The following is a 15,048-nucleotide window of genomic DNA, read 5'->3' on the forward strand; positions in this document are numbered from 1 at the left end:
TGCACCGGCGCTTGACGCAAAGTATGTCAGGACTTTTTAATGGTGTACAAAAAAGCAGCTTTCTTGAAACGTAACGTTGGCTTTTGGAACATGCCGGAGGACGTTCTTTGTACCGCCCGCCGGTCGGTCGGTCGGTCCATTGCACTAAAGTGCCAAGAAAAGAAATCACCAGCGCTTGCCAAGAGAAATGGCTTCCACCAGTCCAAACGCTGCGTCGTGTGGTGCGGTGCAGTGTGGTGCCGTGGCAACAGCCAACACGAGGTGGACACCATATACGTAATGACACGCAAATGTGAGAGAGCCACAACGGACGTTGGAAAAACGCCCATCGAGCAGCCGCGCCGAGCCCGGCTGAGCGAGCGCTTGTCCCACCAGAAAGGAGGCCAGAAAGTGGTCTCCCCCGCAGCGTCCCTTGCCCTCACTCCATCTTGGACATCTCCAACTGGGTGCTCTTGCTTTCCTGCCGCACACAAGCACAAGTCGGAGGTGCCGACGTCACCCTTCCTGACACTTTGCTCGGGACGTTTCCGCTTAGCTCGTTTCTGATTTGAGGAGGCACGTCTTCAAATGACTTTTCTTGAATGGCAAGGAAGAAAATAGCGGGAGACGGACAAATCGTCAACGTTCCTGATCTTTTGCTGACTCCAGCATCCTCCCACAACTTCCAGACGCACTTTATGGAAGAGCCCCAGTTCACGCAGAAAGACCAACACTTTTGCGTTTTTCGCACTCACCTCGTCCGAGTCGAGCAGGGGCGGCAGGGCGCTGTGAAGGAAGGAAGGAAGGGAGGGAGGAAGGGAGGAAGGAAGGGAGGAAGGAAGGAAGGAGGGAAGGCGAAACGTGAGGCGTGAGCGTCGTGGTGCGCCTCTCAAAACGTCGCACGCACTTACGCGTCAGCCATGGATGAGGGGATGTTCTCCTCCACCCATTTCAGATCTTCATCCTGCATGTGCGAAAGGCAGCCCGTGAGGCCCCACAAAACATTTTCAAACTAACTAACACTGCAATGGATAGCATCAAAGACAAAAGGAAAAAAAGAGCAAGTTTCAAAAGCTGGAGCCCGTCGGCCATCTTCCGGTGCCGCCGCAGGACGTTTGAGTGTGAAGGTGGAAAAACAGCAAGGACAATGTCATTGCGTAGCATTTGACTGAAGGCTGTTTGAGGCACAATCAGAGCAAAGGGCCAAGCTAGGACTGGCCAAGCGAGGGCTGGCCAAGTGAGGCACAGCGGGCAAACATTGACTTGACTCACCACCACTTTGTTGGCTCTGGCCGCACCGTTGCTGTCGCTCTTCACGCCTCTCATCTTCATGCCCTCTGCGCAGGCGCAGGAACCAACATAGTCACTTTACATCCCGTGCTCTCTTTTTCGCAAGACCAAAGAAAAGCGCTCTGACCAAAAGCTTCGGTCACCATGAGCTCTTCCTCCTCGTCCTCCTCCTCCTCGTCATCCACCAGAGGGCGGAATGCGTACCTGGAACACACGCGTGCAGAGATCAGCGTCAGTCAGTCAGCCCTCACCTCATCTCCTCTGGCCTCACCTCTGGTTGTTGGCCGACGGTCGCCACAGGAACATGATGACCAAGAGGATGGCGGAGAACAGGAAGCGCCAGAAAGCGTCATCGATCCAAAGCTCGCGCCAGTCCTACGCAGGCCGGCCGGCCGGCAGGCAAGCGTGATTGCTTTGTCACGGACGCACACCCGCTCGACAGCGCGCTGCACTTACAGACTGACATTTGGCCATCTTGAAGGTCTTTGTGGTCCAAACAATGAAAATGACCGATGCTGCAAAGCGCAAAGACAAACGCTGAAGGCACAGCTGTGTCCGACGCACGCCTTCAAAGTAGACAACACACAAAACTGCGCTCTCCATACACACGCACACACGCACACTTACTCATTCACTCACGATGACATTTGTGCACACAATTTTCTCCGCAGCACAAAACAGACTTGCAAAAAATGACCCAATAACATCCAGACACGCACGCACGCACACACCCGACTGCAGTGCACACATGATTTACCAATGACGGCGAAGATGAGCGTGTTGGTGAAGTGTCGGTAGAGCGAAAGCTTGACCGTGTTGCGGCGGAGTCGGAGCAGCTTGGTGGTCTGGGCCAGACTCACAAAGATGTGCCGAGAGGCGGGTCAAGGCAAAGGCCGACCGACGAGAGTACGACTCGACCCGGCCCGGCCCGGCCGCCGCCGCGCTATTTCTTTGACTCCATTTGTCGGTCGACGCGCTTTTTCCCCATCAAATCCGAGCGGCCTCGGAGGCGGCAAAGGATATCCACCAGATGACGCAGGAGTCGGTGAAGGCCAGCACCACGTCGCACAGAAGAATGCTGCCGGCGTTGTCGCCCCGATCCTGAAGGGAGACGCCAGAGTTAGGAGGTGACAGCTCGGCCACGGCCAGGTGGCCAAGCGGCCCTCCCTCCCTCCCTCCCTCCCTCCGTGGCTGGCTTACGGCGTTGACTCGTAGGACGCCCTCCGCCGCCGAGAAGGTCAGGTAGAGCAGAGCGATGGCTGCCACACGGTGAAGCGAGGCGCCCAGCCTGGGCCTGACAGACACAGCGCAGCGCTGCAGCGGGTGAGCCAGGTCGCCGTCGGGACCAGCTCGCTCACGCTCGCTTGCTCACTTGACAATGCCGTATCCCAGGCTGGCGATGATGACCAAGACGCGGGCCAGCGTCCGCTTGACGGCCGACAGGACCTCGGCGAACACCGCCGCCCCGCGCACTGAAAGGTTTAGGAGGCGTTTGTCAGAAGACGAGCGGGTTTCCGGGCCTCGGCCGCCCTTACCGGACAAACCGTCGTATCGGATGCTCTGGAACTCGCCGTAGTAAACGGCTTTCTCCAGCATCCCCAGGAAGATGACGCCTCCGATCCAGAACTGGATCCTCAGCAGGTCCCTCCAGTAGCACGCCGACAGGACCAGCCACAAGAGCGCCAGCAGCACGTACAGCACGCACATCAGCATGTAGAACTGACGGGAGGGAGGGAGGGAGGGAGGGAGGAGAACTGCAGCGCACAAAAAGCACATCTGGTGGCTTGTGCAAACAGCCAGAGCGGATCGAGGCGGCCAAATTCCCACAGCGGCGCCCATCTTACCAGCATGAGCGGCCATTCCGACGCCGACATGTAGTCGTGAGGTCCTCGCATGCTCACTTGAACTGTGGACAAAAGCACAACTCATTCTTTCCGTTTGCCAGTCAGAGGGCCTGCCCCGCCAGTCCCGCCAGTCCCACTAGTCCCGCCAGTCCCGCCCCACCCAGCCCCGCCCCGCCAGTCCCGCCCCACCCCGCCCCGCTGACTTTGAGCATTGTTGTGGAGCGGCCACGTTCAGGTGAAACAAGCGTGTACTGACGCTGCAGGCTCCAGGGGCTCGGGGCGGGAGCCAGGTTCCGTTCTTTGATCTCCTGGATGCTCAGCAGGAACATGTACGGGGCGTCCGCCCAGCTCTGGGCCACTGCGTCAAAGTGAGGGTGTGCGGCGGCAGCGGCGGCGGCGGCAGCAGCAGCCTGGCAACATCCAAATCGCCACCACGTGAGCTCACAAGGTGCCTGCTATCAGATCATATCGGGGTGGCTTGAGGATGAGGGAAAACATCAAGCGGACCTGTGCGCGACCACCGTCTGCTGCAGAAGTCGCCGCCTTCGTGGCGTTCCCGTCCGCTTCTCCGGCGGCCGGCTGGAGGGCGACGACAAGGAACGGGAAGTACAAATCAGCCAGGTAGGTCACGGCAAGAAATGCCGATAAGGCGGCAGGATGGACAGGGAGGGAGGACATTTGGCGCAATCAAACACACGAAACCTGGACGGCGGCGACAATGACAACATTCTCGCCTTTGTTTTGGGAAGCTCCGCCACCTCTCGGCGCCTCCTGCCCGGGGACTTGTCTGTCGTCGGCTGAAAATGTTGAGCATCCGTCAGAGGCGGGCTACGGCCACGATGGGTCCATGGTAGAAAGTTACAACCTTGTTTTGTGATTACAACTTTGATCTTTAAACCTTGCAGGCTTTTTAAGAAACCACCGTGCCCGAGGAAGAACGAGCGCCAGCAGATTTGGGCGTCGTTGGACTAAAAATGAGCTTACGGACCAGACCCACGATGGCTGTCACGTGGAGCTGTGGTGTGCTCCTTGACTTTTTCTTTTCTCACCTGCAATTCACTCAGTGGAGTTTTCACGTCAAAGGCATCCAGACCAAACTGGAAGGGCAAAAAAGACATCACTTAGACCACACGCCCGTACACGCTCGAGCACAGTTGGCGCGTCTCACTATGTTGGGGTCCACGCGTCGCTGGCAGGAGATGAGCGGGTACTGATGGAAGACGTAGAAACCACTTCTTCCTCCCGGATTCACCTCGGGGAACCTGAAGAACCTTTCTGCTCGCGCCGTCTGGACCACCGGGACACGTCACTCCAGCGCGCACACGACCCAAACATGCAACGTGAACGCGTCTTACGTCCAAGCCGAAGACTTCATCGTAGCAGTGAGAGCTCCTCAGGTACCACGACACGTTCAAGTGCACAGGGGAAGAAGATGCGTCGCAGCGCCACTCCGCCACTGGCACGCACGCACGCACACACCAAATGTCAAATCATATGGACCGACCATGTTGCAACGTGAAGTGAGTGCGCGCGCTACACGCACATTTGAGATGGATGACACTGTTGTTGAAAAGCGTTTTAGAAAAAACGAAGAGGTTGTGCTTCCTCAAAGTGTCCTGGTGGGGGAGGGGAAAAACATGGAAGGAAAGAAAGTTGAACTTGACGTGAAGCGAGCTTCAAAACATGCTCAATGTCCATCGCAGCGAATGCGTCAGCTTCGTCATAGACGTCAACGGCAAACTTACGCTGTCAACGTTCACGATCCATTTTCCCTGTTCCGCCACCACGCAACTCGGTCGCTGGAAGACGGACAGCAGCAGCAGAAGGAGCGTTCTGCTCCACAGCGCCGACCGGCTCCGCTCAGGACTTGCCGTGGTCGCCATCACAGCAGCGAGCTCGAAAAGTCGTTCCGAATGCTTCAAGTTGGAGCCCGCCACTTCCTGCTTCCGTATACGTCAGCAAACATGACCCCTCCCCTCCCCCCCCCCCCATCTTGATTTAAGAACTTCAAACATCCGTATAACGCGACCACTAATGAATCTATATCGAATATAATATACTACAAAGAGCACACTAATACAAAGTTTGGATGGCTTTTACATTTGTGCCCAATAGGCCAATGCCGTGTTGTTGTAGTTGAGCATTGCAGCCGCGAGAGGGCGAGCGACGAGAGTCGGAACGTCACAGCTGAGCTGTAAAGTTAAAGTCCCAATGATCATCGTCACACACACATCTGGGTGTGGTGAAATTTGTCCTCTGCATTTAACCCATCCCCTTGTGCGTGCGTGCGTGCGCGCATACAGCTGAGCTGTATGCGTGCGTGCGCGCGCGCACGCGTGCGCGCGCTGTTGTTTTCTCGGGTTGGACCGGCAGGCAGGATCCTGACGGCACGGATGTGCGCTAGGACCTGGGGACCGAGCGGCCGCACCTCATTCCGTGCGCCTGTGGGCGGGCGGGCTGGCTGGCGGGCGTGTTGCTGATGCACCGAAAAGGAACTTTGGTAGCCCCTTGAGGACTCGCTTGGTTTTTTCAACGCACTTTGGACCTTTTGCCTGCGTGCCTGCCTGCCTGCCTGCCTGCCGCTGCTCGCCTGCAACCAACTCTGTAAGCAACACACAGAAAGGCGCACACACCCGCGCCACTTTTGTTTTCCCGTCTCGCGTGCGATCAGAGTGGAACTCGACACCGTGGCCGAGCGTCTTCTTTCCGTCTCCACCTGTGGAAAGTTCCAGTCACCCTCAAGTGAAGACGAATGCTTTTTATTCATGTGCATGCAATGTCAACAGCTCATGACGTCATTGGAGTTGAGGGATAAGCAGGGGCGTCTATCTGGGGTGGTGTTCGTTCTATCCGGGGGGCCTCTTCGTCATGTTTTGATCTTAGCTCGATGGTTGTCAGACAAGCTGTCCAAATCTTGGTCCTAAACGGCGATGGACATCATCTGTGCAATCTGCTCAAAGCGGCCACAATAACCACAATGTGGCGGCGGCGGCGGCATGTTAACAACTGAGATAGTCAAATTGGTGGAATTTGATCCAACCAGCTGCATATTCCTCATGGAAACAATCAAGTTGATGTTTGTGCTGTTTTTTTTTTTCAGAAAATGAATTTCGCCAAGCACTTCATCGGCGGCATTCTGAATGTGGTCAGGTGAGAATCCCGTCCAACCGGTCCAGTTAGCCGCCATTGTGCTGAAAGTTAGGCTAACAGCCGCCCGCCTTCTTCTCTCGGTTCCCGCAGCAACATCGATCCGGCCATCTTTGTCCCGTCGGCTCCAGTAAGTGCGTCTGAGTGCGGCTGCAAAATGGATTTCGTTTCACTCTCTATGCCTTTGTTTTCTTTTGGAGTTGAATTCAAATTGCAAAGGCTGCCTTTCTCTTCCCCCCACCCCGACCGACCGACCGACCGACGGACCGAGCGAGCGACCCCCGTCGCTCAAAAATGCCGCCCGCCGCCAAGATGCGTTGAGCAATTCCAGCATTGCTAGAAAACGGATGGCCACAAAGATGACGTCTTCAATCGGTCGTGTGGGAATGAAGGCCACGTTCCGAAATGGAAAAGGCACTTCAATCTCCCAGGGTTGCGTTGCGGCCTGTTCTTTGAGTTTGGGTTTATTCACGCAATATCCAAGACATACAACATGATACAACAAAGAGTATTACACAGTCAGATGCGTGAAAGGTCACCCCAAGCAAGCTATTGAAAGCGGTCTTTTCCTCGCTCAAACACAAAAGTGCCGTCGTCGTCGTCGTTTTTCTGGACCGGATGAAAGCCATTTTAAGAAAAGGAGGAGGAACGATGATTGGTCGGTCGGTCGGTCGGAGATGGGATGTTCTGAAATGGAGGCGCGCTCAAGCCACCAATCAAGCTGCCGTCTCTGCAGATGGGAAAGACGTCGGATCTCTCGCCAAGGCCGCGCGCACACTCGCTAGCGCTTTTGTGCAGCCTAACAGCGACTCCTTTGTGCTCGCCTTGCAGCCCCCGCCTCGCAGACCTCTGGCGTTCGAGGAGGCCCACGAAAACGATGAGGAGAAAGCGTTTCGCCGAGCCTTCAAGAAGCTGGCGGGAGATGTGAGTCGCCGGCGCAGCTCGCCGCTCCGAAAGCCGGGCGGCCGCAAGGGCGGCCGCTGCCTAGCGACGGTCGGTCGGTCGGTCAGTCGGCCGCCCGGCAGCGGCAACATTTTGCATTTGTTTGGCGGATAGATGATATCACGATTGGCGTCGTTCGTCATACTTTGGTGTCGAGTTGTCGCCAGTCGGTTGTCCGTCCGACGCCCTGCACTGCCCCGCCTCGCCCCGCTCGCCGTCACGTTCTGCCGGTTTGTCTGCTTTTGGCTCTGGCGCGACCGAGAGCGAGGGAATCTGTCTTGCCGACTTTATCCACCAGGGGGCGCACTGAAAAAGATTGGGCAAAATCAGTCAGGACAAGCGACAACAACTCAGCCCAATGGCAATTGTTGCTGGCGCAGGAAAGATGACAAAGAATGTTGGTTTGTAATTCTGCGTGCGTGCGTATTTGTTTCTTTCTTTCAGGACATGGAGGTGAACCCCAAAGAGCTGATGCACATTCTCAACCAAGTTCTCACCAAGCGTGAGTCAAACACACGCGAGCGTTTGAAGCTAACGAGCACGCGGACACGTTAACGTTTGAATCTACGGAGAAGCCGATGCCGAGCGAAACGCTCCGTGCTACGCTAGTCGGCTCGCGGCGTTCATTTGCGGGGGCGGCTCTGCTAAGGGCCACGTGCTGATGTTTTGTGTCAGATGGCAATTTGAAGACGGATGGCTTCAGCATCGAGTCGTGCCGCAGCATGGTGGCCGTCATGGATGTATCCTTTTTTTTTGGGTGGAGCGGCGGCGGCGGCAGCGTGGTGACTTGTCGGCGTCGCATTAGTCTTTAACGCCTGCAGAGCGACAGCACGGGCAAGCTGGGCTTCCATGAGTTCAAATACATGTGGAACAACATCAAGAAATGGCAGGTGAGTCGCTCGCGCGCTCACTCGCTCGGGCCCAAACTGGAGAGGAGCGAACCGGCTGGCCACTGACGCCGCCTTTTGTCTTTTGTCAGAACATCTACGTGTCTCACGACAAGGACAAGTCGGGAGTCATCTGTAGCAAAGAGCTCTCGCACGCCTTCAAGGCTGCAGGTGCGTAGGAGCGCCGCTAGCAGCTAGCACCAGCTCGCTCACACCCTGTGCGTGGCGCCGCGCGCAGGCTTCCCTCTCAACGACGAGCTGTACAAGATGATCAGCCGTCGCTATAGCGACGAGCACGGCGACATGGACTTTGACAACTTTGTGGGCTGCCTGGTGCGACTGGACGCCATGTGCAGTGAGTCGCGCACGAAAGCACACGCGCACACACACACAGCTTGCTTATTCCGCCCGTGTGCGTGCAGGAGCCTTCAAGACTCTGGATAAGGGAAACAATGGCTCAATTAACCTGGACATCAAAGAGGTGAGAACTTTTGCAAACACCTCCGCGAGCGCGCAAAGGTCTGATGCCCCCCCCCCCCCCCACAGTGGCTTCAGCTGACCATGTACTCGTGAAGCTCGGACGCTGTCGTCACGCCAAAGGGACCAAAAGGCAACAAAAGCAAGTGAGGAGAAAAGGCCACGCTGCCATGTCCACTTCCTGCTGCTGCCACAACACATGAAAATAAAAACTTCTCAAACCACGCCTGACCATCTTGTGTGTGTGTGCGGGCGGGCGGAGCACTGTGAGTCATGTCGTTGAGTCATGTGCGCCTTTTTTGATGGTTGTCTTGGCTTCTTCAGCTCACATTCTGGACCCGATCCTTTTTTCTTTTCCTGGTTACTTTCCAGTCTTGTTCCTCAAAGTCCATACTCGTGCGAGTTGTTAGCACACATATGACGAGATGACGATCATCGTTCCTCACCGGTGTCCTTACTTAGTTCCTCGGACAGTCATTAGCCGCGACCACATGGCCGGCCGCCGATGATTGACGGTCTTTAGGTTGTCACGGGAGGCGGGGTTGTGGCTAGCGGATGGGCGGGTCCTGGGGAGAGAGGACAAGAGAGCGTCACAAAGAGCTCGGCGCTTCATTTTCACAATGAACCGGTGACAGGTAAGACTTGCGCTCCCTTTCGTGCGCAGAGAAGCCACGCGTACGGAAAGGGCGAGGGCGCCTCCCTCGCCGCTAGTTGGCGGCCCAAACAAAGAAATGAAAATTGGACGTGTCAAAAAGAGCGCTCGCACCGCTACTCGCTCTCGGTGACGACTCGAGAGCGCCGACGAGACTTGCGTTGGGATCGGTTGGCCAAAAGTGCAGAGGAAACAAGATTGGAAGGCTCAATTCAACGTTTTCATTGCAATTTTTTCGCTTTCTTCTTTACTTTTCGTTCATTTGGTCATACTCTTAAAGAAAGGAATTACTATGTAATAATTGTACTAAGTTCATTTTGTTTTTCCTTATTTAATCACTTCACTGGTTTCTTTTATATCAAACAAATTGTTTTAGGTTATTCACCTGACATGTTTCGGCGGTTTCTTCCGCCTTCATCAGAGTGTTGTGTTTCGGCGGTTTCTTCCGCCTTCATCAGAGAGGCGGAAGAAACCGCCGAAACATGTCAGGTGAATAACCTAAAACAATTTGTTTGATATAAAAGAAACCAGTGAAGTAATTACTATGTAAGTTTGCGTCCAGGTGCTGACATGTAAAGAGTGTGTCGTTGTGTTGTGTTGTGTTGTGTGTGCTTGTCAACATATGTTGACGTGCGTGTAGCGATGATGATGTCATTGTGCTCTGCAGATGAAAAAGCGCCTGATGCTTTGTGCTAATCTCAGCACCTGCCGCTGAACACACATACAAGCACGCACGCACGCACGCACGCACGCACGCACGCATGGCGTCTGAGCCATCCGCCGCGAGTGGGCAGGAGGAGCTACAAAGGAGAGCCAATCAGGTGACAGATGAGGTGAGGCTGACCAATCAAACGTGTGTTCTTGACGACGTCTCGCACGCGCGTGTCAAAGTCGGACCACCTGGTCATGCGTGTCGAGATGTACACAAATGTGTGCGCGCTCCCAAAGCTGTGAAGGGGGCAGGTGGGGCTGGCGGGTGGGCAGGCGGGTTGGTAGGGCGGGGCTGGCTCTCCACCTGGCTCACCTGGTTGCTAGGTAGACATGCGCTGCAAAGGCTCAGCCGCCGCGGATGACATACACCAATGTGGACCAGCACAAACAACGACACAAGCGCACGCTTTTTCTAAACAGGTGCAGCCATGCACAAAGGTCCTCACTCATTCTTATCAAACATCAGCATCCTTCCTTGCACATTTTTTTCATGCATCCTGTGTGTGTGTGTGTGTGTGTGTTGCAGTCACTGGAGAGCACGCGCAGGATGATGCAGCTGGTGGAGGAGGTACATGCACGCACGCGCACACACACGCACGTCTGCCCTTTTTTCCATCGGAACCAAACACATCGCCGGTGTGTGTGTGTGTGTGTGTGTGCGCATTTGTCTCACTAGAGCAAAGACGCCGGCATCCGAGCATTGGTCATGTTGGATGAACAAGGAGGTAAAGGTTGGGCGAGAGCAAAGAGCGCGCCATGCAGCTTGAATCTGGGCGAAGGCTTGGCACTCAGCTCCCGCCGTCCTTCTATCCATTTGCCCGTCCGTCCGTCCGTCCGTCCTTCCTATTTGGCGCCAAAGCGAGCTCGAGGAAGTAGGAGCAAGCTGCTTGAGAGCCATATTGTCCTGGGTGAGTCTCTTTTTTTCTTTTCCTGCCATCAGAGCAGCTGGAGCGTATCGAAGAAGGTTTGGATCAGATCGACTCGGACATGAAGGAAGCCGAGAAAAACCTGACCGACTTGGCCAAATGTTGCGGTCTGTGCGCTTGTGACAAGTACGTGCGAGCCAGCCAGCCAGCCAGCCAGCCAGCGTCCATTAGCCCAACAACTTCGTGGCCAGAGGTGCCGCAGAAAATGTTCTTCAGGCCGCCGCGCCACCGCAGCCGCACCATTTGCCGATGAGTGTCCGAGTCCGAGTTGCTCTTGCGCTTCAATTGGTACTTTGGAAATTCAAAGTACACATTCAAAGATGGGGCGAGGCGAGGCGAGGCGAGGAGAGGAGAGGAGCTCTACCGTGGCCAAAGTTGTGCTTGGGGCAAAGGCGCCGGCTCTTTTAGCTTTGACGCTCGAGATCTTCCGTCCGTAGCCACGGCTAGTTCTGCTATTCGACTCGGCCCATCTGGCTGTCGCTAACGAGATGCTCCCGTCCCTAACCCAAACCCTAACCCTAACCCGTCAGACTCAAGGCCTTGGAGGAAAGCGCCGCCTACAAGGCGGTTTGGGGCGGCGGCAACTCGGGAGCGGACGGGGTGGTGTCGGGGCAGCCGTCGTCCCGAGTGGTGGACGAGCGCGAGCAGATGATTATGAGCGGAGGATACATCCGAAGGTAAGCGTTTTTGCTCGAGTGGCGGCGGCGACGACCAAACGGCCTCCTCTCTCTCCTTCCCTCCCTCCCTCCCTCCCAATCAGGGTGACGCAGGACGCCCGCGAGGACGAGATGAACGACAACCTGACGCACGTGGGCAGCATCGTGGGCAACCTGAGGTGCATGGCGCTGGACATGGGCAGCGAGATCGACTCGCAGAACGTGCAGATCGAGCGCGTGCGGACAAAGGTGGGCGGCGCCGGCCGACGACGCACCATTTGATGGGCTCTCCGTCACAATTATGCTTCGGGAAAAAGTCAAACACACCATAAGAGGAAGATGATGACCCAATTTGGCGTTGACCTCTGTGCAGGCCGTTGTGAACGTGACGCGCATCGACACGGCCAATCAGAAAGCCAACAACCTCATGAAAAGATGAGACGACGACGTCGGGGCACGTTCAACAAAGACGACGGAGCGCCGGCCGTTGACAACGTTGTCTCCTTCACCAACCACAAGTGTCCAATAAAGCGCACCGAGACTCCATGCATGTTTAGCGTGTGTGGCGGCGGCGGCGGCGGCGAGGCAGAAATTGCGGCCAACATCATACCTGACATGCACCGCTTGCTTGCGGGCAACTCGACACAGCAACTTCATTTTCAACATCCCGTCGGAATTTGAACCACATTTTCAAATGACATTCACATTGCGGAAGACAATCCTAAGCTTATCATGCGCCTGTGCCGCCTGACATCTTCCCAACGCTCTTCAAATGACTGCCATGTACACTCACGGATGGACACGCACCGAAATGACGCGTAACTAAGTGGACACAACAAATCGAGACTGGAACCGACCAGGCTAACGTCGTCACGGTAAACCTACCAGAAATTGCAAGTTGCCACTGTGGGTCGGGAAAAGTCCGCCGCGCTGTTGTTGTTGCTGCTGCCGCCGCCGCTGTTGTTGTTGCCGCGGGTGCTTCTGCAGCTTTTGCGCCGCGGCAACTTGTACTCGTCCGTTTGTGAAATGGGACCGTGCGGAAACGGCAGCGGAAGAAATAGACTACAAAACCCGACCGCCACAAGCCGCAAATCATGCAAATCGAATTACGTTCATCCATTCGAGAAACTCAATAAAAACATTGCGCGACATTTCAATAGAATCGAACCAAATCTACGATTTACGCATCACGATTGCAGTTGTTTATGCCGCTTTCTGCTGTTTCCTTCGTGGCCACCAGGAGGCACTCCTGGTCCATCTCATCCTGCACACGCCAAACAGGAAGGGACCGCTAAGTTCGCTGCTGTTTTGAGTGGTTCCCCGAAGAAGAATCTTGATCACCATGAATAACTGGCGCGCACATTTTTTTTATTTTTCTGTCGGAACAAATGTAAAAAATGTGCAAGAATAGCACCCAGAAGCAAGCCTTTGTGTGAACAAAAAAAAAAAGATTTGCAAATGCTATCGGTTCACTTGTGACGGTGTTGTCCATGTCCGTCGGGCCTCAAATAGCTGTTGCTAGCTGCACATCCATATGAGTTACTGCTGATGAAAACTGCCACTCGTCCGAGCACATATTTTCACATTGTGACTTTGCTAGCGTTAGCATTAGCGTCTGGCAGGCTTGGGCATGATGAAGACTTTGACGGGCTTGCTGAAGGCGATGGTTCCTTCGACAGCGCCCTCCGCTGGCGGGAGGCCGTCCACGCTGTCGCTCCACGCCAGCTTGGAGTCGCTCGCTGAGGACGACGACGAGGAGCTGTAGGCCAGCAGCAGACGCACCTCCACCTGAGAAGGCTCTGAAACAGACGGCAAATGAAAATGTTTGTCAAATCTCAACGCACGTTCTTTTCAGATTGGCAATTTGCGGAGGGTGTTTTGGATCTTTCCCGCGCAAGAGATCCGTCGCGCAGGATCGTCGGCCACCTTACCTGTCCAGGCGCCGTGCGATAGGTAGACCTGCGTGATGAGCCTGTGGCGGTGCGGTCCCGGCTGGCGGAAGTCTCCCGGTTTGGGGTGGATCACGTGACTCTGGCCGTCGGGATAAAGGACCTAAGAGGAGACGTGAGCGAGCGTGCGAGCGAGCGAGCGGCTTCGAGGGCGCCGTGCCGCGCGCGCTCCGGAAAGCTTCGGCGTGCCCTCGGCATTGACCGGCCAACTCCGTTATCGGTTCATATAGCCCATGACGATGACAGTCGTCGCGTTCTCCTTTTCCGTGCGGTCGTATTGTACCCGTGGCATTTGCTTTGACTCGAGCGCTTCGGTTCGCGGTCGGTCGCCTTTGCCGGAAGGGCAAGGGTTCGAGCCGAGCCAAGCCATCAAATCAGCGAGTGGAAGCGGCACGCCGGCGCCTTTTGTTTCACCTCCACTTTGACCGAGTTGTGCGGGTCGCGGACGTGCTCCAGAGTGGCGTCGACGTCCAGCGCCACCACCAGGCCCGACGTGAACTTGAGCGGGTTGTCCGACTCTCCCGTGGGCTCGATGATGTTGGCCGTGGCTCGGTGGATCTGCGCAAAGGAACACTTTGTCCCGCTCCGCCATCCGCAAAAGAGCAGGCGGCCGGGCAGGCACCTGAGGCGGGAGGCAGAGCGGCAGCAGGGCGCTCTGCCTCAGCGAGGTCTCCAGGATGCGGAGCAGCTCGGCCGGCTTGCGGGACGCCGGGCGCGGCGGCGTGGCCTCCGCCAGCTTGTCCGCAAAGCTGTCTTGCAGGTGAGGGAGCTCGGCCGCAAACAGCCTGCGGGGGGGCGCTCGTTCACTCGCTCGCTCGCTCGCTCCGGCGCCAGCATGAGGCAGAACTCACCTGTGGAAGGAGTCCAGCTCCTGCAGGAACTTTTCACAGGCACTGGCGAGAGCATCCTGCCTGCAGACGGCAAAGCGCCGGTGAGAGGGGCGGCTACCAAATAGCGCAAAGTCAAATGGAACAAACTACTTTGAGAACAAAGTCACAAGCAAACTGCTCAGAAAACGAACTGAAACTACATGGCGAGTATCATTTGAGCAAAAATCCCCAAGGGTACATTTCCCAAGGATGGAATTTTGGACACAATATTTGGGGACGCCCGAGCTGCGACGAGACCAACGCGCGCACCGACGGACGGCGTGCCACTGACCCGGGTGCGGCGCGCGCGCTGAGAACAAGCTGCAGCGCTTTGGCCTGGAGCCGCACGTGATGGATGACGGCCACCTGTCGGCTCTCCAGACCGCTGTACATGAACTCCAGCTTGTAGGTCTCCTCCAAGACCTGCAACGCACACACGCACGTGGGCATGAGCAGCCGGCTGGCCGGCATCAAGGGCTGGCGTCTATTTAGCAACCTGCTGGGCAGCCGCCACGGCCGTGCCGCTCTGCCTCCAGCAGAGAGCCACCGGCATCTTGCACAGTTTCTCCTGCAGAGCCTGAAGGCACGCAACACAACGCAACACTGCTGGGCAGGCCCTTTGAACGGCAAAACCAAATCAAGAAATAAAAGGCAACACGTCCGACAACGTGAATCGGGGGGGCAAACGTGGGCCAAAGTGGGGATTTTTGAGCACGGAG

General features: G+C 56.1%; 4 protein-coding genes and 1 long non-coding RNA gene across 9 annotated transcripts in view; 2 read left to right on the top strand and 3 right to left on the bottom strand.

The window, feature by feature from the left end:
- Nucleotides 1–22: 22 nt before the first annotated feature.
- Nucleotides 23–5,069, bottom strand: tmem87a (transmembrane protein 87A). Its single transcript, XM_088381785.1, has 21 exons — nucleotides 4,859–5,069; nucleotides 4,657–4,729; nucleotides 4,469–4,569; nucleotides 4,282–4,401; nucleotides 4,163–4,210; nucleotides 3,848–3,910; nucleotides 3,621–3,692; nucleotides 3,370–3,523; nucleotides 3,114–3,175; nucleotides 2,805–2,988; nucleotides 2,642–2,741; nucleotides 2,470–2,563; nucleotides 2,291–2,370; nucleotides 2,027–2,133; nucleotides 1,726–1,784; nucleotides 1,541–1,644; nucleotides 1,397–1,473; nucleotides 1,252–1,316; nucleotides 891–943; nucleotides 735–765; nucleotides 23–460 (listed from the first exon to the last, which is right to left on the bottom strand). The coding sequence occupies exons 1-21, from the start codon at nucleotides 4,994–4,996 to the stop codon at nucleotides 419–421; spliced, it is 1,827 nt and encodes a 608-aa protein (XP_088237911.1). The 5' UTR covers nucleotides 4,997–5,069; the 3' UTR covers nucleotides 23–418.
- A 427-nt stretch (nucleotides 5,070–5,496) lies between these two features.
- LOC148395855 (calpain small subunit 1-like) lies at nucleotides 5,497–8,790 on the top strand. 2 transcript variants are annotated; one of them, XM_088381808.1, is made up of 11 exons: nucleotides 5,497–5,717; nucleotides 6,214–6,263; nucleotides 6,354–6,390; nucleotides 7,092–7,184; nucleotides 7,647–7,704; nucleotides 7,878–7,942; nucleotides 8,024–8,092; nucleotides 8,182–8,260; nucleotides 8,328–8,444; nucleotides 8,512–8,570; nucleotides 8,636–8,790. In XM_088381808.1, the coding sequence occupies exons 2-11, from the start codon at nucleotides 6,217–6,219 to the stop codon at nucleotides 8,660–8,662; spliced, it is 651 nt and encodes a 216-aa protein (XP_088237934.1). In that variant the 5' UTR covers nucleotides 5,497–5,717; nucleotides 6,214–6,216; the 3' UTR covers nucleotides 8,663–8,790. The 2 variants fall into 2 exon arrangements, with proteins under 2 accessions (XP_088237934.1, XP_088237935.1); XM_088381809.1 differs by lacking the exon at nucleotides 5,497–5,717 and adding an exon at nucleotides 5,760–5,855.
- On the bottom strand, nucleotides 6,694–9,006 carry LOC148395856 (uncharacterized). The gene is made up of 2 exons (XR_015859613.1): nucleotides 8,799–9,006; nucleotides 6,694–7,508 (listed from the first exon to the last, which is right to left on the bottom strand). It is a non-coding gene; the product is annotated as an uncharacterized LOC148395856 (long non-coding RNA).
- On the top strand, nucleotides 8,693–12,975 carry LOC148395857 (synaptosomal-associated protein 25). Of its 3 annotated transcripts, none has more exons than XM_088381805.1 (8): nucleotides 8,693–8,832; nucleotides 9,886–10,051; nucleotides 10,456–10,497; nucleotides 10,606–10,654; nucleotides 10,870–11,048; nucleotides 11,386–11,532; nucleotides 11,616–11,760; nucleotides 11,885–12,975. In XM_088381805.1, the coding sequence occupies exons 2-8, from the start codon at nucleotides 9,980–9,982 to the stop codon at nucleotides 12,190–12,192; spliced, it is 942 nt and encodes a 313-aa protein (XP_088237931.1). In that variant the 5' UTR covers nucleotides 8,693–8,832; nucleotides 9,886–9,979; the 3' UTR covers nucleotides 12,193–12,975. The 3 variants fall into 3 exon arrangements, with proteins under 3 accessions (XP_088237931.1, XP_088237930.1, XP_088237932.1); XM_088381804.1 differs by lacking the exon at nucleotides 8,693–8,832 and adding an exon at nucleotides 8,904–9,201; XM_088381806.1 differs by lacking the exon at nucleotides 8,693–8,832 and adding an exon at nucleotides 8,904–9,201 and having other exon boundaries at nucleotides 10,870–10,981; nucleotides 11,885–12,057.
- The window catches only part of ints4 (integrator complex subunit 4), a 44,023-nt gene continuing 41,833 nt past the window's right edge, over nucleotides 12,859–15,048 (bottom strand). For both annotated transcript variants that reach the window (XM_088381767.1, XM_088381765.1), the window contains 7 exons: nucleotides 14,826–14,906; nucleotides 14,622–14,752; nucleotides 14,312–14,371; nucleotides 14,083–14,245; nucleotides 13,875–14,018; nucleotides 13,443–13,563; nucleotides 12,859–13,310 (listed from right to left, as the gene is read on the bottom strand). In XM_088381767.1, coding sequence (XP_088237893.1) covers nucleotides 13,120–13,310; nucleotides 13,443–13,563; nucleotides 13,875–14,018; nucleotides 14,083–14,245; nucleotides 14,312–14,371; nucleotides 14,622–14,752; nucleotides 14,826–14,906 — 891 coding nt within the window. In that variant the 3' untranslated portion in view covers nucleotides 12,859–13,119. The remainder of the gene's footprint in view (nucleotides 13,311–13,442; nucleotides 13,564–13,874; nucleotides 14,019–14,082; nucleotides 14,246–14,311; nucleotides 14,372–14,621; nucleotides 14,753–14,825; nucleotides 14,907–15,048) is intronic.

Source organism: Syngnathus floridae, chromosome 7 (assembly GCF_059516105.1).
Source record: "Syngnathus floridae isolate MCC-2025c chromosome 7, RoL_Sflo_1.0, whole genome shotgun sequence".
NCBI classification, from domain to species: Eukaryota; Metazoa; Chordata; class Actinopteri; order Syngnathiformes; family Syngnathidae; genus Syngnathus; species Syngnathus floridae.